At 38.5% G+C, this 23,102-nt stretch overlaps 1 protein-coding gene across 4 annotated transcripts in view; it reads left to right on the top strand.

Annotated features, from left to right (window-relative positions):
* The window catches only part of arap2 (ArfGAP with RhoGAP domain, ankyrin repeat and PH domain 2), a 139,354-nt gene that overhangs the window by 106,321 nt on the left and 9,931 nt on the right, over positions 1-23,102 (top strand). For all 4 annotated transcript variants that reach the window (XM_044341054.1, XM_044341055.1, XM_044341057.1 and 1 more), the window contains 10 exons: positions 3,660-3,723; positions 4,272-4,435; positions 5,229-5,441; positions 5,664-5,769; positions 9,666-9,813; positions 11,738-11,815; positions 18,061-18,135; positions 18,875-18,992; positions 21,534-21,662; positions 22,958-23,091. In XM_044341054.1, coding sequence (XP_044196989.1) covers positions 3,660-3,723; positions 4,272-4,435; positions 5,229-5,441; positions 5,664-5,769; positions 9,666-9,813; positions 11,738-11,815; positions 18,061-18,135; positions 18,875-18,992; positions 21,534-21,662; positions 22,958-23,091 — 1,229 coding nt within the window. The remainder of the gene's footprint in view (positions 1-3,659; positions 3,724-4,271; positions 4,436-5,228; positions 5,442-5,663; positions 5,770-9,665; positions 9,814-11,737; positions 11,816-18,060; positions 18,136-18,874; positions 18,993-21,533; positions 21,663-22,957; positions 23,092-23,102) is intronic.

The following is a 23,102-nucleotide window of genomic DNA, read 5'->3' as shown; positions in this document are numbered from 1 at the left end:
GCATCAGGAACTCATTGCAAGCAGTCTGTTCCTGTTTTTTTTTTTTTTTTTTTTACCTCAGGCTGGCCGAGTTCTGATCATTTTCTAAATCACTTCTCAAAACTTACTAAAGGGTTTTCTTACTGTAAGGTGAAGATGCTTATCTTTTGCTTTTTCTGTCATTTGTTCTATATTTGGACTATTTTTTTTAAAGTCTTAAGCTTTCTGTTCAAACTGTTTTATTGATTTTTGTCAATTGTTCAGTATTCATTTCTCTTGGCACTTTGTAACTTTGTTTTTAAAAAGTGCTATATAAATAAATAAGTTCACAAGTGAAAGAGAGAGAAAAAAAAATATCATATCCCCTGAAGAGCGGGAGTGCACTACCTCTTAAAATGGCTTCCTGGGGGCTCAGCTGTGTAGTCGAGAGAGGATTGATCTTTTTGTGATGTCTTGTGTCAAGATGTCTGCCGCACAAATAACTAGCGCCAAAGTAAAATGAGGAGAAAATGACAGATACAGTTGGATAATCATTAACCTGTCACATTTCACAAATCAGCCTTCCCACCCAGAACTTTCTGAAATGAAAGGTTTTCAAACAAGATAAGCACATTAACTATGAACTCATTCACTGCAATTTTCTCAGTAGATTTCTCTTAAGGCAGTAGATAAATAGAGAAAAAATGTTAATCCCATTGCTCTGCTCAATCATCTAAAAATTAAGATAGGCATCAACACAAGACTGCAGTCCAGCATATTTAGTAGTCAAATTAAGTCAAACTTCAGTGTCTACACTGAGGTTCATTTAAAGGCAGAATTAGATTTTTTTTTCATTCATTTTCTAAGATACTGCAATCACAGCAAACTGGTACTGAAGATTCATGTTCAACTGGAAGTTACTTAAGGTTAACTGAGGTACAACACCTAGTTCTGATACAATATATACAAATATTTTCCTACCTCCAGTACTGTTAAAATCTACAGCTGCACAGTAAATTCAAGTACATTTAAGTTAATAAAACCAATCCAGTGTCGCAGTACTACTCTGAATGTTACAAGTCCTTTCAACCTTTTTTTTTGTTAAGATTATTTTTGGGCTTTTTTCTCTTTATTTGACAGTTGATTGTATAGAGCCAGACAGGAAATTAGGCGAGAGAGATGGGCAGTGACATGCAACAAAGGACCCTGGCTGGAGTCAAACTGGGGATGCTGCTGTTATTTGGTGTGCGGTTTGTAGCCACACAGTACATATTGGGGGATAACATATATAATATTTAGTATAAAGTATATGTAGTTAATAGGAGTTTGCATCAGAGCCTGAGTGATAAATTGGCCAACCATTATAATTGGTCAATATTAGCTTATTAGATATATGTTGACTGATAGATAACAAGAAGTTGCAATACTGAAATGCCAAAGATCTGTTTGAAGTAATTTAGAAACAGTGTCACTATTACATAATTTGTCTATCAGAGAGCACTGACAGGTTTATTTTTTCCAACTGTGTAATTGTCTCATCAGTGCATACCTTTGTCATAATTCTTTAATAAACAAATCCAGGATCGTTTCTTTGTTTTATGCATTTATGTGAAAATAAATTGCTGTAAACAGAGAAATATCACGGCCTACTTAACAAGCATTACTGGCTGCTTCAATCATTTTTTCCAGATGTTGAGTTTCAGACGCAGTTAACTCTGCCGCAGTGGTCAGTATGTGGTGTGGTAATCTACTGTGGCGGCCAGATGTTGCACCTCCAAAGGCCCACATTAAAATGCATATTGCAGAAGACAAAACACATAATCTTCAGCGATGCAACTTTTCTTTCATTTCACCAGCGCCAAAACTCGATGCAGTCCTTAAGTAAATAAGAACAAATCCAATTTGGCTGTTTAGCGCCTAAAAACGGCCGCAAATCCTTTGTAATAATCCCCCTTAATGTTCCTACTGAAAATGTGCATTGGCAATGATTTTCAAAGGAAGAAACAGCACGGAAATCTCTTTAACAGGACGCCCAGTACAAATTATAGAGGAAACAAGGCCGCAGATTTAGTTCCTTATCACACTAACATATTAAGTAATAAAAAATTTCCCACTGAGCTGCAAGAAGGATAAAGGAGGATTGCTGTGATGATAAGTGGTTTTGCATTTACCTGATAACACTGTTAACAAACCTCTCACAAGTCAATATCAATCTGTAAAGTTTTCTCCTTTCTTCTCTTGTAGTTTGGATCAGAATGAAATACTGTGCCCTTGAAAATCTGCCAAACAAAATAAAAAGCTTAAGAAATAAAAAAAAAAGATTATTTTGTTAAGAGAGACTTTTGGGGGATTAATTGTTTTAGCTGTTTAGCTCAACATACAAAGGCCCATACAAAGGAGACAATCTCCTGTTAGGAGTCTAACAAAGGAGATTTTGTTAGACAAAATAACACGTGTAATATTTTGCATTGGCAATGATTTTCAAAGGAAGAAACAGCACGGAAATCTCTTTTACCAGACTTCTTCCCCACACAAAATCAATTTTAATTAAATGAAGCAGATACAGAGATTGTAGTATTTGGTAAAAGAAATAGAAAGGGAGTTGTTCTTTTGCGACGATTAGGAAATTATCCATACAGTACACAGAAAATATCGTCCAAAGACAGCATTTCTTAACATTACTCAAATGATCCATAGTTTGGTTAGTTGGCAATGCTAGGATGAAAGACATAGTTCTGCGTTTTGGGAAATCTGCTGATTAAATGAGTGGTAGTAGTGAGAGGTAGCTAGTTAGCTTGCTCATAAAATCAACTGTTTGTTTAGGTGAAGGTTCCAGGTTCCTTCGCTATTTTCAAATTTCTTTCATATACAGTATATATCCATTATTTGAGCACAACCAATGGGAACTTGATAACAATAAAAGTGCCAGATGTTGCTATGAGATTTGCGGCTGCAGAGAGTCTCATATCTTTTTTTGTACTTTTTCTGTTGTCTGTGATTGTTGCCATGATCCAAGCAGCTGTTTGAACCCACAGAAGAGATTACGGCAGAGCTTTTCGAGTCCCTTAGCCCAGTTTCTCTGTATCTTTTCACTGTTATTTATATTTCAAAAGACTGCTTGTACAGATGAAGACTGGCAGAATTTTTTTTTGTGTGTGTGTGTGTGTATGCAAGTGTGTAAAGTACAAACTTGGTATCATTTTATTCAGTTGCATTTAAACCAACCTTGTGTGAAGCTTGATGACCATTGATACCAGTATTGATGCCCCACTTCACTCCCTTCAATAAGTCAGTGACACAAAAACTGAAATCATGTTTGCTATCACAACAAGGAAACACTATTAACTCCAATGGGATACATTTGGCTTTTCTTCTTTTTTTCTTCTATTGTATGTCTGCACATTTGAAAAGACTACTCAAAATGTGTCTAGACATATTGTACAATGTATTATTTGCCATGATCGACCTGTAAAGTAAATGAATACTGAGACCTTTCAGTGGCAGGTAATGAATGCACCGACATCCACGTTTCATGGCAAAAGCTTCTAAGTGCTCATGCTTTTGACAACTGCAAATGCCAAATCTAAACTGTTACCAACACATTACTTTGCATTAGCGCAGAAAAATGTTGCTCTTTGAACGCACAAAGTTTTCGGAGCCTGCGTTTTCTACAACTTGTTGCCCTTTCCCTCCCCCCACAGCTGTCTCTACACATACCGAGGGTGAAGACAAGATCCAAGTTCTGCTGATGGTGGAGGGCGGAAGGTATGTCAATCTTTGGAAAAAAAAGGTTTGCTAATTGGTAATTTATTTGCGATACAGCAACACTATGCATTATACAGTGTTTGTTAGCTTTAGTTATCCTTTGTCTTGTTAGTCCAAATGCACTTTACTTACTGTAATCCAAGTGCATCCAAGGTAATTAAGGCCTTGCTAGACTGCCTGCTTCGGTTAGAGAGAAGAGATGAGATGGCACGTAACACATCTTAGTCCTCACACAAGCCCACAGTTTGAGGCTCCCTTTTAGAGTAATGCAACAAGACTTTGTGCTTACTGCGTTAATTGCTGTTCGTTTGTGTGTTTTTGATCAAACCTCGCGGGAGAAACGGCGGTTGTTTATAGATGTGTGTTCTGTAGAAGCGCTTTTAGATTCCTTTAATCTTGTTGGTTGTTTATTTAATGACTTAGCTGTGCTTTTCCAAATACTGTGAACAACTTTGGGTCTTGAAATATGAATATCGTTACTTAAAATTATATCAAGGAATGCTTCATTGATAATTATCTTTTTCCTCCTTTTTTTTTTTTTTAAATAGAACAGTTTACATCCATGGCTTCAACAAGATGGACTTCACACTGTGGCACTCTGCCATCACACAGGCTGCAGGCACGGACGGCAATGCGCTCAGCGACCAGCAGCTGACGAAAAACGGTGTCCCCATTATAGTGGACAGTTGCATCGCTTTTGTCACTCAGTATGGTGAGTCCCATTATATTTAAGGGGTGAAAAGTTTTAAAAAATAAGTTCTGCATGACTATTATTATGATTTCCCCTTGAGGAACTGATTCATCCAGCATGCTGCGTCGTGCTGAGAATTTCATGCTTTCTAATGTTGTCGAGCATAATGCTGTGACATTATCTCTGTTTTCGCTGTATTTTTAGAAATGTAGCAAATGCAGTCCAACTTTTTTCCCTGCACTGTCACTGCGGGATTCCTCCGTCCAAAGTTATTTGTAAAACATAAACACACATACACACACACACACACACACACACACACAAAATCTATATTACATGGTGCCTTTTGCCTTGGAAATGCATAATAAATGCAAATGGAGACTTCTACAGTATCATTATAACTAGTATGCAATGTAATGAGGGACTGGCGTAAAAGTTAACTCTAACTGAAACTGTAAAGTGTTACAGAAGGTTAATATACCTTACACCGTCAATTTTATTCTACCTGCAATTTAGATTCAAATGTGCTTATATAATGTTGTTAAATCCCACAACTGAAAGTATCCATGAGGTTGGTTATTACCCTATAATTGTATTTAGTTATATAGAAATCTACCTGCTGTCATTTGCTGTTGCAGACACTACCCATCAGAGGCTATTCATCATCAGACAGTGACTATTTAAAAAGAAAATAGAAAAAGCAGAAGTCATAAAGTGATGAGCTGAACAATTTCATTGTCTTCAATCTTGGAAAAAGCCAATTTCCTTATTTAATCATCCATCTATAATGTCCTTCTTCTGTCATTGTATCCAGGTTTGTGCCAGGAGGGGGTCTACCAGAAGCCGGGAGACCCCGGCCGAGTGGCCCTCCTCCTGGAGGAGTTCACTCGCAACGCCCGTAACGTCAAGCTGCGAGAGAAGGAACACCATTTGGAGGACGTCGCGGGCACACTGAAGGACTTCTTATCCCAGGCGGAAGATGCACTGCTGACCAAGGAGCTCTATCCATACTGGGTGTCAGCTCTGGGTACGTGAGGTGTCTGGAGGGTGGAGTTGGGGAAGTTTATTGGAGTGACGTGATAAGCAAAAATATGCTGATGTTAAACAATGGGATATCGTGTTAATAGAATTACACCATGATAAACTAACAAATATTTAAATGCTCAGTAATTACAGTGTAGCATTACCCTCATTTCATTTTTGTGTGGCGTTATTTGAAAGCATTTCTCTCAACTGTGTGGTTTTGTAGATGAGAAGGACGAGAAGCAGAGAGTGAAAAAGTACTCCACTTTCATAGAGAGTTTGCCTAAGATAAACAGGTCAACCCTTGAAGCTCTGCTCCAGCATCTTTACAGGTATACACACACAAACACACACACACACACACACACAGTTAGAGCACATACAGCTTGTACTAGTCAAGGTCAATGTCAAAGCAAACTTTATTTTTCCAATAGAAAGATTGGTCTAAACCACTAAAAACATCAAAAACACAACATGAAGATGACAAAACAACATTTATTGCTGAATTTGCAACGTCATATTTCATTAGACATACTGTGGAGTGGATCATTCAAAGTACAAGCTGGAAGGAAAAAAGCTATTTTGTCACTGAATAAACAGTGTCCTTTGGTTGAAAATGATAAATCAATCCCATATTGTTTGTACCGTTTGTTGGCATTTTCCAAGTAAGACAGATTGAGTGGCTTATTATTAAAACTCTGGCAATTAGCAATCACACAGCTGATGTCGAAAACACAAGTTTCCGGATATGTTTCATAAACGTATTTATTCTCAGTCAGTCATTTGCTCAGTGTAGAGTCAATGTAAGTTAAAAAAGAATAAACATAGTAATAAGTTACAATGTGCAAGCTGTCTTAAGAACTAATCACAAAGCTGCTGAGCTCAACTTTTTACTGAAAGACTGAGAGAACTCCTGAGCTAAGCGAGGGGGCGGGATCGACGTTATTGCCATGCATGACATCAGTTATTTACTTTACACTGAATGAACTGTCAAACAAATGTGGATCTGAAGAGTACATTTATCATTTAAGGATTAATTCTCACAGACGGCAGCGATATTTCAAGTTCATCAGTACTGCAAAGTGTATTTTTTCTAATCTCAGTGTCAAGAGTAGTGGAGAGTTGTGCAAACTGTCATCTCCGGTGAGCTTATTAACTCACCTGCCATCAAAATAGGCTTTTAAAAGTTCGTTATTGTTGTATTTTTCCATCATACTGACACAACGAGGCTCATTACCTGCAGAATCTGACTGATCATGAGCAGGTTGTAGTGTCTTTAGGAGGCTGCCTCTAACTTCTCTCAGACTTAGGAGCTATTTTTAGTGTTAAAATGCTTTCTGACTTACACTTAGACCAAAACTTTAGGAGTCCACTGGGCTGGCTGGAACTTCTCTCAGACTCATGGGCTACTTTTAGCACTAAAATGCCTTTTGCCTTACACTTACACCGAAATGTAGGAGTCCTAAAGTTATGACCCTTGTTTTTAGGGGTTTCTACTAACTCGGCCACTTATGAGCTACTTTTAGCCTTAGAATGTTTTGTGAATACGACTCTGATATTTGGAAACAATAATACACTGTTCTGCATGATGTGGGAATACAAACACACACACACACACTAAATCTAGCTTCACAGCTTGGTTCCTTCCCTGCAGCTACCTCACACTGCAAACCTGTTTGTTCTCTCCCCTCTAGTTGCATTAAGATACACTTTGCTGTCTTGATGTCTCATTCACTGATGCTCACATTACACAACATCCCCACAGAAACCTGCAGTGGATAGTTGTGATTTAGCTGCATTATGTTAATGATGTAGATTGTTTGGAGAAGACTTAATTGGCCCTTTGCTGAATTTGGACCGAGGCCCAACATTTCTGTGTGTGTTTGTGTCTGCGTGTACAGTATGTGTGGGCATGCGAGATTGAGAGAGTAAGAGATACAGATGTTATTCGTGTCAATTGACGTGATTACTGCAGTAATACCGCGGTAATGTGAAGGGGGGGAGGTGAAATAATGTATTCAGGAGTAGCCGCAGTGCACATCAACAACCACCAGGTGGCACACGTGAGCAGTGCAGATGCAGTTTCTCTCTGTCTCTCTACTGTAGGTAGTCAATACCGTCTACAACCATACAGCACAACCATCTGTCAAGTTTTAATAGTTAAATAATAATATTCAATATTTCTTAGGGCGAATTCTTCTGTGTTCTTTGTCGATTTGTGTTTTTAAGCATAGGATTTTCAGTTATATTAAAATGAGGTTTTTAAATGCGGAAAAATGAATGCGGGGTGTCAAATTCACTGTGTCAAAGTCGATCAAATAAAGTAAGTGCTGATAAAACCATTTGATTCCTATCAAACTTTGATTTGAAGTGTCATTACTGAGTGTTAAGCAGTGCATGCATTATTCGGCAGAACTGATTGTTGCTGCTGAGTTATGCATCCCCTATTATTTCAGCTTAAGTCATTATGAAATGTATGAAATTCACACAGCCCGAAATATGCACTGATAAAACCGGTTTCAATGTAGACACCATGCGGGGTCGCTATTCTGTCTGGGTCGTGGAGCCGTGCGTTGTCTGGTAAAAGAGCAACGAGGAAGGCGAAGTCAAGTGATGTAATTCCTGTCCTTGTGAGAACTATTTGGCTCATTCAAGATGAGCTGTGTCTCATCTGGAAAGTGTAACGCTGTTTATCTTGTTTTGAGTTTTTGGGAGAGGTTTTGCTATCAGCTTTTAGCTTCCTGCCTCTCCTGCAGAGGTGTTTATTTACTTTAAATGGATGTATAGCTGAGTATATGCAGGTAAAAGTATTTTTTTTGTAACATATATGTCAATGTGTACATATCAGATATTTTATTATAAAAATGTATTTTGTTATGTGCAAATAAATAAAGGAATAAAGTAAAACACCAATCAATACTCGAAATGCAAAGAGACTGCAGCAGAAATAGACATTTCATCTTTTATCAAATATTCTGTCGGGGCTTCACGTCTGATCAGAGGAGAATCTTCATGTCCCACTCGTTACCGAAAGTTTTCTCTTATTTCAGTTCATAATGCTGACAAGAATCAAATAATTACGTAATGTTCATATTGTAGGCTATCTGTAATATTTGGTTACTGAATGTTTTCTGTCTCTCTGGCTGATAAAAGTATACGATGCCTGGCGGTTAGATTTGTGTCTGACTTGATCCCGTCTTGCTCTGACGTCACGTGTATTCAATCCAAATATGAATCTTTGAAGATTAGGGGGAGAAATATTCAATATTTAATGCCATCTCTCCCCTTTTTCCATAAGTGGGTTAAGGGGGGGGGGGGGGGGGGGGGGGGGGGGGGGTTTGTTTGAATAGTTGAATGAATAGTTTGCGCATCCCCCATGTGTGGCCATGTGTTACTGGCCACATATTTTGTTTTGTTAATAGCCCTCCTGCTGCTGCTGTCTGGTTCAAGTAGGAAGCTAAAATGTTATACAAAGACATCTCACGAAAACTCAAGACAAGATAAATTATAGAAAAAAATAATAATTTAGTTTTATTTGAATTCTTTCAGGAATGTGATGTGAATGAGTTTGACATGTCAGTTGATTATGGTCGGCATGTTGACCGGCACGTAGTGGTCCGCTATTAAACCTGGAAATGTTCAATAAATCAGCAATACAGAATACTGTTCTGTATTGATGATACTGATAGAGACTAATGTCTATTAATTGGTTTGAAAATCTGATATCGGAGCTTAAATTTCATCATTTTATGTCAGCCCAGCGTGGCAGGGATTTGCATCTCCATTACAACAGGGCTACCCGCTTGAAGGTGTGACAATTAAGTTGAATCTAATCTAATCTAAAATAAAGGAAAGGCCAAGCAGGCATCAGCTGCCATTAATCACAGAATGTAGGCCGGAGTGAGCGTTCAAGATCTGTTGCAGACAGCTTGTTTCTAGCCATCATGTACATTCTGATACAAATGTGTGAGGGAGGTTAATTTACATAAAACATTATCATTCTCTCTTGGACATTTGTATCACAATATACCCGATGGCCACCTCCATTTATTTCCTTAGCATATTGATGGAGGACAATTCTAGACACACACATTAACGTGTGTGTGTGTGTGTTAAAATAGGTGTTGTACAATGCTATACTGTGTGGTAGGAACTATTGTGTGTGCGCTGTTGAATGTGTGTAGGTACATTTGGGTTTCTAAATATGTTTCTCCCTGTGATGATTCAGGATTCAGCAGTGTTCCCACCTCAACCAGATGCCGAGTGAAAAACTGGCCTCTGTGTTCTCCTCCTGCCTGTTCCAGACTGGAGGACAAACCCCACAGGAAATTAACGTGGTCCATGACCTCATCAACAACTACATTACGCTCTTCAGTGTGAGTCAAACATGTTCTGTTTTTTTTTTTTTCGTTTGTTTGTTTTTTGCCCTTTGAATGTGTTGATAATGGAGAGGAAGTCATTGGGAGACAATGAGGAGGTTAACAAAGGGCTGAGCTGAGCACGGTTACATGATATAGGTCTTCCAACCTGTAAGTTACATAACATCAGGTTTTCATTGCATAAACACACATTATATAATTAATAAAAATATAACCATAGAGTAAAAACAGAAAAATGATATCACAGATAGATATTCCGTCTGTCTACATTAAAGCCTACATGGTTACAACTCATGACAAATCAGAAATTGTTTTTTACAATTTTTTATGTGTACACATCTCCAGAAAACAGGTCACCTAGAACAAAACATAACAATGGACATCTTTCGCTTGAGCCAAAAAGAAGCAAGGCTAATGACTTTGTTCCATATGTGAGGAACCATATTTATAGCATAAAAATATAACAGCGATGGGGGGGAAGAAAAAAAACAAATTCCCCTATGACTGAGCAGTAATAGAAGACATACAACTGTTTCCGCAGGATGAATAATACTCTTAATGACTAGATTTATATGTGAAGTTGGTAGGGTGCACTTTTAAAAGATTTACTTTTTGAATTGTAAATGAATTTTACCGGTGAAGGTCTACTGAACAAAATTTCATTACTAAATAAAGTGCAAACAAGTGACCGATGGTGTGCTTCTCAATAAATTATGCATTGTATACATTATGTATATTGCACCATGACCATCCATAATTGAAAAATATACATATTGTTCTCTAAACTCCTTCCCAGCTGTGTTTACCACCACTTACTTTATAGCTCTATGACTATGCTTCACTTTGTCACTGTCAGATGTGTTTATCATGGATCCCGGCTAGATAGCAACTGTAGCCCAGGTGTAGTGCAGTAGTAGCAGGCCTACTGGATTAAGAATCACTCCCACCAATAATCAATGACAGATGAAAAAAATAAAACATCCACGTATTACCATATTGCATATCTAAACCATGCTGCAGGCATGACTTTATTCACACTCTGTTACTTCAGCCATCTGGGAAGCAGAACTGTTGTTGCCAAATCTCCACAATAGGCTTGACTTTGCTGATGTGCGGATGAGCAGGGGTGTGGGATCAGTGTTACCCTTGGAGAGCCGCCTGGCTTATGGGATACGCAGCACCGAGCGACTGCTAATTCCCCAGCGGAACGCCTGGATCCCTCTTGTTCTGACGTTAAAGGAGGAGCATTAACTCCAAATCGGTTTGGGACGCCATCATTCGCATGACAAATAGCCATTAAGCTCAACCAATCATGAGCCCAATAGCAGTGAATACACACGCTGTGACATAAAACGAGTGAGGCGTCTCGCTAATTAAAGCACCAGTTCTGTGCTGGATGTCGTTGACGGGGCCCATTATCAGGCCTAAACACACACACGACGAGCGTGCGTTTGTGAGGTTTTTTTTCTCCCCCCGCAATCTTCTCTGCCATTCGTATAACTCTAACAAAGCAAATTGTTCTCTGAAAATGATAATGCTGTTAAAAAAAAAAAAAAAAAAAAAGTTGGAATAAAAAATGTAATTTCCCACCCAGAGCTTTTGTGAAAGAAAAGAGTATTCACTTGGTGCTGAGCTGTGTCAAACACTCCCAGCCAACTTCCTTCTTCGAAAATTAGTTTTAGAAGTGTTAGCTGAACGACCCAGTTCTACACTTTGCGTATGACCTTTTTCTTGGTTTTATCTAGTCAGCCATGATTGATATTTAAGTGCTGAAATTAAGAATACCATCCAAAATGGTTCAACGAAGCAACCTCATGTTTTTCACAAAGTAGTGTACTTGAAAAGTTTCTCTTCAAGTGATTTCGAATTAAGGTGTGTGTGTGTGTATGTGTGTGTGTGTGTGTGTGTGTGTTTCCAACAGGTCAATGAAGACCAGGTGCAACAGATGGAGAGAGAGAATAGTTTCATCACACGCTGGAACGACAAAAAGGACACCACAGTAAGTCAAGCTGCAGAGCCCAAATAGCAATCCCCAACGGGTGTTCTGTTTGTTTGTCCGCGTGTGTGTGTATTGATTCGCCGGCATGCGTCAGGGTCTCTCAAATCAGGGCTTCATTTGAGCAGGTTTCCTGTTTTTCTAGCTAAAATGAGGGAGGGGATAAGGGGAAGGCGGAGGAGGCAGGAGCAGGCGGGTGAGGAAAAAAGGGCTTTGTTCCTGTTAACCTTTACGGCAGGTACTTTATGCCTGGATGCCTCAGCCTAGAAAAACATTTGGTTCAGATAACTGGGGGGGAAAAAAATTAAATCACATGCTGCTGCTGTTGTTGAAATCTGAAATAAGTTGTTTATGCCCGCTCCTCTCTGCTCTTTCCCCTTTCCCTCCACCTTGTCCGTAGGTTTTCACAACACGTCTGGCACTGTGGGGCATAAGGGTTACTCAGTGGAAAGCCAGTGCTATTATAAAGCTGTCGGAGGTGAAAATTGGGACGACATTTTGGTTATAGACTCAACTTGTCGGGTTTTACCTGGGTATGATATGGCAGAAAAACATGAAAGTTATTATTTTTTTCATTAAGGGCAGTCATTTTAGTGTAATTACAAACCAGCATGTATACGATTTCTGCGTCGAGATAATGGATAAGCTTATTTCAGGGGTGATTTAAAATTTAAATGCTTAAAATCATTTAAATGCTACATTAATCACTTCTTTTTACTTAGGACTCCCTCATTTTCATAGTTTAACATTTCACTCGCTGCTCGGATGTGGAGACCACAAGCTACAGAACGATTGAACCCAATCATTTGAACCACTTATTTGGAAGTGAAAAGCAAAGTGAAAGTTAAAAGTTGAAACCCTGAAAATATCTGTTATATTTATTCATTTCATGCAGCTGCTTTTTAGTAGCTCTCAACCTGAAGAAATGTGAAAAAAAAGGGTAATAATAATGTAATTTTTCCACCCACAGATTGTAAAGGCTGTTATTGCGGTGGTTATGTATGTATGCAAGTTTATTTATAGTGTATGTGGCTCAGGTTTATATAAGCTATCATGTAAAAAGCTATCTCAGTGGTCTTTTATTCAATGGACAATGGAAAGGATTTAAATTATACCTTTTAGGATCTAGGTAAAAATAGAGCAAAATTTTCTTTTAGACGTCATATTTTCAATAACAGACAATTGTGAAAATGATGTTGGATGGTTGTGAAAATATTAAAAGACTCCAGACATTGTTTTAAAATGTATATAAAATGCTTTACTTTGAATAATAATTTGTGTCTAATACGTTTTTTCTACAAAAAAACGTTTAATTATCCTGTTAAAATCCTTATAATGACATCTACTCCTTCTCCCTCATTAAAAATTCCAAAATCTATGAAAATGCAAAATATTTTTCATTTCAAAAGTTCAACTGCTGAACACAAGATGTCTCCTAAACTTCACTGAAAAGTCAGTTTCTTAGTGTGTGTACTGGAGGTTTAAGCTTCTACATCACACTTGTTTAAGTTGAATACTGGCCCAAACCAGCTGTGATGTCACAAATCGTACTCGTAGGTGCACGACTTAAACACTGATTTTCAGTGAGCAAAGAGAAACTTTCCACTCTCAGCAGATGAATCTGAAAACAGCTTTCTAGTGTATAACTCTGCACATACATCATTCTGCACAGGGAAGCTCAAAAATACAGGGGAAGGAACAGGAAGAAAAACACATTTTTGAGTGAAGGGGAACATTCGTCTTTTAGATTTTTGTCTCTTAGAGATGAATTACTCGACAAACTCAGGAATGTTAAAGCTATTTCTTCTGAAAATGGTGTTAGTTTCCCTCACAGGGCAAAATTACGTAAACTTTTGTCTGATGAGACTTCAACCATGCTAGCAGCATCTGTAAGTTAGGCACAGTTTATCAGGATGTTAACACATGCTCACATACTGATGTATAGCATTCAAAGTTTAGCATGTTAGCCTGCTAACATTTGCTAATTAGCACTAAATACAAACACCTCCCTAACAAATCTCACTAGTTTGGTTAAAAACACACATTCAAGACTGTGGTTATTTAAAGATAAAACAGTTTAAGATAACTATTCAGCCTACAGTATAAACCTTACCAAACCTTACCAAACAAAGGGAAAAGTTAAAGGACTTAAGGGCATAGGATGTAGGCTTTGCTGAATAAAATCTCTGTGGTGTGCACTTGAATACCAATACAAGGTGTGCTTTTGACATTTGCAGGAAGCTTGTCTCAGAGGGCTCGGACCTTGCAGGTTAAGATTTTGACCTCATCTGTTTCCTTTTAAAGACAGAGAATGACAAGCAGGCCTGCAAGTAGATAGTATGTATTTGGGCAGCTGTGGCTCAGAGGTAGAGCAGGTGGTTCACTAATCGGAAGATCGGCAGTTTGATCCCTGGCTCCTCCAGTCCGCATGTGGAAGTGTCCTTGGACAAGATACTGAACCCCAAATTGCTCCCATCAGTGTGTGCGAGTGTGTGTGAATGAGCATTAGAAACTCCTCCTGGTGGGCACCTTGCATGGCAGCCTCTACCATCAGTGTATGAATATGTGTGTGAATTGGGGAACAATGTAATGTAAAGCACTTTCAGACTAGAAAGGTGCTATATACATGCAGTCCATTTACTATTTGGACTCAGGGAGTCAGTAAATCAGTGATATAATGAGGTGCAAGGCGATGTCATGTCTTGTAAGTTGGAAGTGGCACTTTAAAATCAATACTTGCATTAACAGTCAGAGCCAGTCCAGGGAGTATGACTTTGGTGAAGATTAAAAATGCCTTCATTTTGAATAAAGCGTTACTGTTTTTCTTACTCGTTGCTGAGAAATCTCCCCATCAGCTGTTAGACCATTTAAGGCCTTGATCAGACAAAGCGCTTTTTATCAGGCCGGGGTGGCTTTTTGTTTTATTGTTTTCAATGAGTGACGGTTTTTGCTCACTGCTTTTGCGTTGCTGAGCGCCTTGTGTTTTTGCTGGAGCGCCCTGAAGGCCTCGAGTTGAAAAAACTTCAACACAGAGTGGAAAAGCCCAACATCATTTGCCTTTCTTCCCATTGTCCAATTGCATGAGTTGAGAGACGGGCCTTCTGCAGTGGTGACGACAACAAGTGGAGATAACCAGACTGGTGTGGGACAGACTAAGTTAGTAGTGGCTATTGCTGGATACCTGGAGCTATATGACTTTACCAACCACAGATACCATGATCCGAACAGAAAACAGCAGGCCTGGAGTGAGTTCACGTCACAGCAAAAAACAGTTAGGCTAAGGACAGGTGATTCGGTGGTTGTCTAGCAACAACAACAAAAAAGAAACCGCTTTTTTTTAAAAATTGTAGCCTTCAACAAAAAAAGCAGTGTGGTGCATCTGACGTTTCGCAACCTGCAGAAAGTGCTTTGTCTGATTTGGGCCTAAGACTTCCTTTTGTTGCTTTTTTGCTACAAGTTGTCAACATCTTTATTTTCTTTCTTTCTTTTTCACTCAACAAATGCTGTTTGTAAAGTGTGCCTGCAGTCTTCCTCCCATCACATAACAATGAAAAGGAAGGAGAAAAAGTGTACTGAGCAAACCAACATGGCCCCATATCTGTATATGACATTTTCACAATTACAGCTTTTGCTCCATTGGTTTGAATGACTGTAATTTCTACAGTATGTCATTTTAGGGCTATTTGAGTCGGAAGTGGCTTCCTTCTCTTATCATGCAACAGTTCTCTCAGCTCAAGCCAATAATGGACCTCAGTCACCTGCACATTAAAATAACAAAGGAAAAGTAACTGTAATTTCCAGATAGCCAAAGGAAAAGAAACCTTTTCGTGCTCACTTAGTTGTTCATTTTCTAGAGATGGATTACCACTCCCCTCGTACTGCCAGAAATCCGGATTTGGTGCCTTAACTGTGACCCTGTCTCTTTAGAAATAAGCTACATTTTCACAGTCTCTCTTAACTTCTCTGGATTTTCACACTAATAGAATCCGTTTTTAATTGGATGCAGTGAGGATTAGCTCCAACGGTTGGAGAAAGGTGTCATGATTTGTACTGACAAGAGCAATACTTTTGGAATTTGACCTCTTGAATGTCAGCCACAAAGGTCACTTAAAAGTCTTCCTTTTAATTTCACTCAAATTATAATTTTTTTTTCTCCTTTGTCTTCTACCTGTTGAGCTGCTGTTGGAAAAAGGCAAATAGCAAACATAGTTTTTCACTGCCATTAATCAACCTCTGTCCTCATATTCACTGAAACCTGAGCATTGGTTTCTTAATATATTTTTATGTATATTTAATATATAAATATTGTAAAATGAGGTTTGTATATCACAGATGATTGTCTTTTAAAGGAATAACTCTATATTTTAGGAAGATGATGAGATTGTTAGGGCTGTAGTCAACCAAAGAAAATCTTGGTTTCTCTGTTCTCTATTTCACGTCTTCAGGTTAGGCTAACCCATTGTTGCTAACCCCCTTCACTTTTCCAGCACTTGGGGAAACAACAGACGTGACTTTTTAGCATTTATTAAGTGACACACTGTAGTCTGTACTGTACATTTACTGCCGGACTGACAACTTAACGACACAGACATAGACCCAAGTACCAAACAGCGCTGTACAGAGGCTCCCAAACACTATTGATTTCTGAATGAATGGATATTTGGTGTTATTTTTGGCGTTAAAAAATATTTTTTTGGCCAGGCGTGGGTTCTTGTCGTGATAATTATAGGAGACACACTGATTCAGTAAATGTTCAGTACTTTCAGTAATCATTCAGTAAATGTTGAATACAGTTAGACCAAGCAGTCTCCATTAGGTTGGGTGAGTTCAAAGTTGTGAAAACAATGGGGGTGTTTTGAATAGTCTGTCCCTCCCGCTGCAGGAAATAATGGATTAATCCTGTATTAGCTAGCTATTGATGTAGCACTTTTTTCTTTATGAAAGTAACACAGAGATTATTCAACCAATGAGAATTTAGTCAGAGGAGAGCATATCGACCAATTAATCGACTAGTTGACCAGAGACTACAGCCCTAGAGATTGTTCCTACTCATGTTTTTGCGTTAAGCTAGCTAGAGCAAGGAGACAGCTAGCATAGCCTAGTTTAAAGACTGGAAGCAGGGGGATACAGCTAACTAGCCTGACTCTCTACAAACAAAACAACAAAATAAATTGACCAACACCTTTAAAGCTCATTAATTAACAGGTTGTATCTTGTTGTACTGTACAAAACAGAAATGTAAGACCAACAAGTTTGTGGTTAAAGAGCACGTAACTCACCATAAAAGCACAACTTGTAGTTTTTGTATTTTTGTTTGTGTATGGATTAAACAAATGATGCATCTTTTATTAGTTAGTTTTAGACATGCTATGGTAGGTTTTTGTAATTTTTCTTGTAATTTTTTTTTTGTAGCTTCATAAGGCATCTAACTCTCAGTTAGAAAGCGTATAAGGGTATTTTGCAAAATGTTTAACTATTTCTTCAAAGTTTGACTGCCACAAAGGCTTCGAAATTTAAGGAACTCATGTTGCATTAAACCTGTAACATTTCATTTGCATACATTCATTAGCTATTGTAACTTTCTTATATGAATGTAAGTACAGTGGAATACAAAAACCAAGGCCCTTGCAGTAGAAAAATGCAACATTTGATTTATAGAAAAGCAACAGTTTCTAAAGGTTCTAGAGTTGGATAAAAATATTTCCTTTTCTACAATGCGGCATGCTTTTTATTAAAAACAAGATTGAGAGAAGACTTATAGTGAACCCATATCTCTCATGTCTCTTGGCATCTCTACTGGGTTCATTTTAGCATGTTGCTTTTAGTATTTTTCTATTTCCATAATCACCCCTGAACATTTCTCTAGGTGCGTCTTCAAAACATTTTTAAACTGACAACACACTTTAAGTTAACACCTGAAGAGAGCATTTCAGTTTTAGTGTAGATGAAACATGCACCCTGCGCCTCCACCTTTGCAGGTTTGTCTCACACATGTGCTTTTTATTTAGCCAGGTTTTTGCATTCCATTAACGCTACCGGGTTACTTTGCCTCTAGCTCCAAAAACGACCTTTGGTTTCCACAAATCCTCTAACCGTTTCTCTCACTTTTCTCCATTTAGATTCATGCCACACTGGAGCAGGAATTTAGAAGAAAAGCCAATTAATCCAGCTGTATTGTTTTTGTAATTCAACAGATCTCTCTGTCTCACTCTATTTTTTTCTTCTTCGTTTCTCTCTCCCCTCCCCAGTTCTCTCCAGCTGGGGACTTGATCTTCGAGGTGTACCTGGAAAAGAGAAAACCAGAGAACTGCTGTTTAATCAAGGTCTAAACGCATGTGTGTGTGTGTGTGTGTATGTGTGTTAATGTGTAATCTGTAATTTCAGCCGGCATGTGGGCACTTGCATGTACGCCTGCTTTCTCATATGTCCTGAGGTGGTGGGGTGAATAAGAGAGAGGGAGGGATGAGGGGGGAAAGGATGAAGGCAGGTGAAGCAGGAGAAAGAATGAGGGATGAGGGTTTGTAGAATGAGAGGTGGAGAGGTTGATAGAATAGGGCCGAGACATTTGTGGTTTAACCTGATGGGATTACCGCCACTGAAATAAATCAAATGCGAACTAATCAAAGAAACGTCTGATTTAATTGTGTGAGTAATTGCATTTTACAAGGCACGCAGGCCGCTGTAGGTTACAGACTCCTTTCACAGGTCGTCAGCAGTGGTAGAATAGGGATGGGGTTAAAGAGGAGTGCTCAGAAGCACAGTTTGACTTTAATACTCCACTTTCTCTCTGTGGAGCCTGGTAGCACAATTGCTTTATTCAATCCTGTTCAGGTACAGCTAATAACCCCACAAAGAAGCAAGTATTTAATCAGTGTACATGGCTATGTTACATGTTAGATTTTGAATGACTTTTCAAAGGGAGAAACGGTTGAAGGCATATTGGTATTGATCCACAGAGCTTTCATATGCAGGATAAGCTCTTTTTGTTTGACTGTTTCTTTTTTTTATTTGTTTTGTTGTTTGCCCAGGTATGCATTTATCTCTTTGCTGTGTTTGTGGTAGGTCTCTCCCAGCATGCGGTCTACGGAGCTCGCAGAAAGCGCGCTGAGTATGAGGAACATCACCTTTAACGCCGATGACTTGTGGACCACCTTTGAAGTAATTGAGAACGGAGAACTAGGTATGCAGGATTGAGCTCGTAGCGCTCATTCAGTTCCCTAAGCATGTTGAAAACACTGCATTTCAAACAGTGAGGTATAATTATCTCCACCAGTCACAGTCGTGGTTAATGGGATGAAGAGCTGCACTTATTTTCATTTGCAGAAGTGCGAGTTGGCCTGAAGACCCAACTTAAGGGGTCGTGACCGCTCAAGGGCTTGCAAGATAATTCTTGAATGGATGAATGAAAGTATTTCTCATAAGCGAATTCTGTTTATTTTTGCTTGCAATTTCTCCAATACTGGATAATTAGTTTTACCTCATCATGCCTCTGAAAACCATTTGAATTAACAATCAGAGACGGGAACTTCAGTCTTTGGTTATACTGCTTGCAAATTATAGTCAAATGCAAGTTTAAATAAACATCACTTTAAAGGGGCATGGCTGGTACCAACTTTTTCAAGAATAAGTTTACCGTGACTCGTCTCTACATCAACACACTGATCTACAAAATGAAATATGTAATTGAACAAAATGTTCACCCTAAATGAGTTTTTTCGTCCCTTTGTTTCATTCCAATATCTTCTTATTGCAACTAAAGTCTAATTACAGTTTGGTTACGTCTTTCTTCAATAAGAGCTACAGTATATTCATTCCTGACATGGTGAACAGGTGCTTCTTCAGTAAACTTAAACCCACTGAACTCATCTGCACTGCGATGCAGTTTAATCAATACCTGGGTTCCTTGCAAAAGGCAACATGCTATTCTTAACCTCAGATAGTTCAAGCTGACACCAAAAGCTTGTTCACTAATTATCACTCGGTGGAAGCCAGTTGAATAAAATTATACAGCAACCTTCAGTAAATCTTCACAAAAAAATCATTCTTCCTATTTGTTAGACAGTAAGGTCAAGAATTCATTTATTCTTTAATTTAAATGCTAGATTCACAAAGGCCTTATAAATATGCTGATCTTTATGAAAACGAATGCCTTTTCTATTTTAGATTGCAGCTGTGTCTTAATATCAATATATTTCTGCACAATCAGTGAATTCTTATATCTGTTTTTTCTATTAAAGTCTGTATGTTTCACTCCAGTCTTTACCTGAATTACTGACGGCTATTAGTTGTAATCATGGACAGATTGGAGAAATGGAGATTTTTTTTTTTTCTGCCATTAGATGATACCTTGACAGGTTCCTGTTGCCTGATCTGAACCAAACTGTCATCTGTAGATCAGTTTAAAGGATTTTGGATCAGGCTTTAGACTAACCACTGTTTCATATCTTGAATCAAAGGTAACTCTGCTGTCAAATCAAACATCTCACTGCAGTCAAAGTCTTCAGTCTAAACTTTTTATTCTCACGCACAGTATATCCAATTAGTGATTGATGCGTCAAATCACCGTTTTAAATGGCTATTCTGATTCAGCGCAAGATCACACTTCCTCTCATCCGAGGACCTCATGATTAGAAGAGTATGCTATCTCTCTAATGAACCAGTGTCTGTGAACATGGAAGCCACACTGAGAAATTAGCCAAGCATCGTCGGGTTTGATGATATGCACATTAATTAATCATTTTTTACCATCATATGTCATAAATTACCGTTATCTCCCTTGCATGCTCGACCTAGGGAGCTGACCCACCTCATCTTACATTAATATGCATTGACGCCACCTCATGCCTTGCACAGCTTCATTTGATCACAGGCAGGAAGCGGCGGGCGAGAGGAAGTCAGAGTTGAGCTTTGTCGCAAAGTTGCTTAGCTGGCGGTCCCTGTGCACCTTTTTTCATCAGTTCACTGAGAGTTTACAGCGCGCTCTTATGTTTGTTTTCCTCCTCACAAAGTTACAGAGGACACGCCGTCCTCTTCTAAAAATGAAGGTGTGTTGAATACTGAATATATTTGCTGACGGTTCAGCATATTTTCCATGCCAAGACAATATGTCTGTGGAAGAGTAAACAGTCAAGCTATTTTGAAGGCGGCAGCGTGACAGGTTTTGCTCATAAAACCATAAAGTGTGTTAATTAGTCATTTTGGAGGATAGCTACAGATAAACACTGTTATCGAGGACAATAGGCAGAAAAGGGGAGCTAATATTTTTTGGGAAATGAGGAACTAATTCCATGGCCTGGGTCTACAGAGATTCCAGAGAGAAGATAAGCCCACTGTTATGAATAAGTTATGCCATTGTGGCTCTTTTTACCTCCTTCGGTTATGAAAAACTGTAGAATGTAGATGGAGGCATCAGAGCAGGGGCGGTGGTACACAAATTATCTACTTGTTTTTTTTTTTTTTTTGGTTGATAGCATGTACCCTGTTCACCAATTAGGGAGAGATAATAGGTCTATTTTGCACATGGGTGTGTTTTTATAATCATGTCCTGATATGCTAGAGATAATTTGAACTACTCTCTGATGAAAACCGGGAGAACAACAACATAATGATTGTGTTTTAGGCATTTAGAGTTTATGTAAGACTGGAAGTTTCTGTTTAACCGTTGCTCCTAGATGTAGCTGCTGATCTTGCTCTTCTTTCTGACCCCTGCGGTCTTTAACAGAGCGACCGTTGCACCACAGTGAGAAGATTCTTGAGCAGGTGCTGGAGTGGAGCACACTGGAATGCCCTAGCTCTGCTTTTCTTGTCATGAAGAAGTTTGCAGGGGCCGAAAGAGTGGCTGATGGGAAAGGTATAGTATGCAAACGGTGGCACGATGCCATTAAAATGTTCCCTTTATTGCAGAGCTTGCAGAGAGTGTATCTTCTTTTTCCCACATGCACTGTTACTGTAAAATTCATTAATTTTTATTTCATCATACAGCTGCATCTCATGATTATTTACACAATCAATTAATCTGTTGATTACATTTCTTATTATTTGTTAACTCTATGAAATATCAGAAAACAGTAAAAACAAAGAGGCCCATTACACCTTCCCAGAGCCCAAGTGACTCCTTAAAATAATTTGTTTTGTGCAACCAATAGTCCAAAACCCAAGATATTAAAGGACCACACCAGTGGGTCACATACCACAGCTAAACATTTTGCAAACCAGTTTGGGTTTTTTTTTGTTTTTTTCAGTTTTAAAAACTTTTTTTTTTCTGCTATACCAGGCGTCCGTTGGTTTTCTTCTCTGTACAGCATAAAAAACAAACTAGCAGACTCTCTAAACTTGCTCGAGTTGTTTAATCCATACCAGTGAACATCAGGTCTGAATTATTTTGTGTGTGAGTTACATTACTGGTGGACTCTCATCAATCAGTGCTTTAAAAGAATGCTCCATCAGTTTAGCACTGCACGGCTATAACACTGTCGGATTCACAAGGGCGCAGTTTTTATTTTTAAGTAACAAAATCAATCTTTTTTTATTCCATGGATTCTTCCGTTTTGTCAAAACCATCTTTTTTTTTTTCCTTTTCAAACTTCAAACAGACGTTGCCTTAAAGTACGTCATTTGAAAAATTGATGTAGATCCCCTTTAACGACCTCAACACACAGTGATAATGTAACTTTGACAAAAATAATTGCAGATTTGTTGTTCACTGTGATGGATTACACAATTCAAGCCAGAGTCTGCTACTTTTTTCAGACTGCAAAGAAATGGATGGAAACCGCCTGGAACTGTTGGAAAAACACATCCAAAAATCTAAATGTACAGCATGCAATCAAAAATAGTCAGGAAAATTATTACGTATACATATTTTGTAGTTAAGGAGCTAAAACCTGCAAAGACACTGATGTGGTGTTTAAATTTACAGTGAATTTACAGATAAAATCAGTAACTCTCACGTTTGAAAAGCTGAAATCAGTGAATGTTGGTGAATGGGACATCTCACTTTTTTCAGATAAAAAAAATCAAAACTCTATTGATAAAATATCAAAGTGCTAAACCTTTCAGCACTTTTTCAAGGACTTGTCCATCCATTTTCGGGTGAAAGAGAACGTTCCTACAGCATTTAATCGATGTCATTCTGTCTCACCACAGACCAAAGGCAGTTTATAAAAGGCGACTATCTGAAGTTCAACGATGGATCCAGCAAACTGCTGTCAGGCCACAAATTCCAGGACAAATACGTTGTGCTGCGTGCGGAGCAGTTGCTGCTCTACAGAGATATCAAAGTAGGTACACT

Source organism: Thunnus albacares, chromosome 22 (genome assembly GCF_914725855.1).
Source record: "Thunnus albacares chromosome 22, fThuAlb1.1, whole genome shotgun sequence".
NCBI classification, from domain to species: Eukaryota; Metazoa; Chordata; class Actinopteri; order Scombriformes; family Scombridae; genus Thunnus; species Thunnus albacares.
Note: the sequence above shows the minus strand (reverse complement) of the source record. Positions and strands in the feature narration are given on the sequence as shown.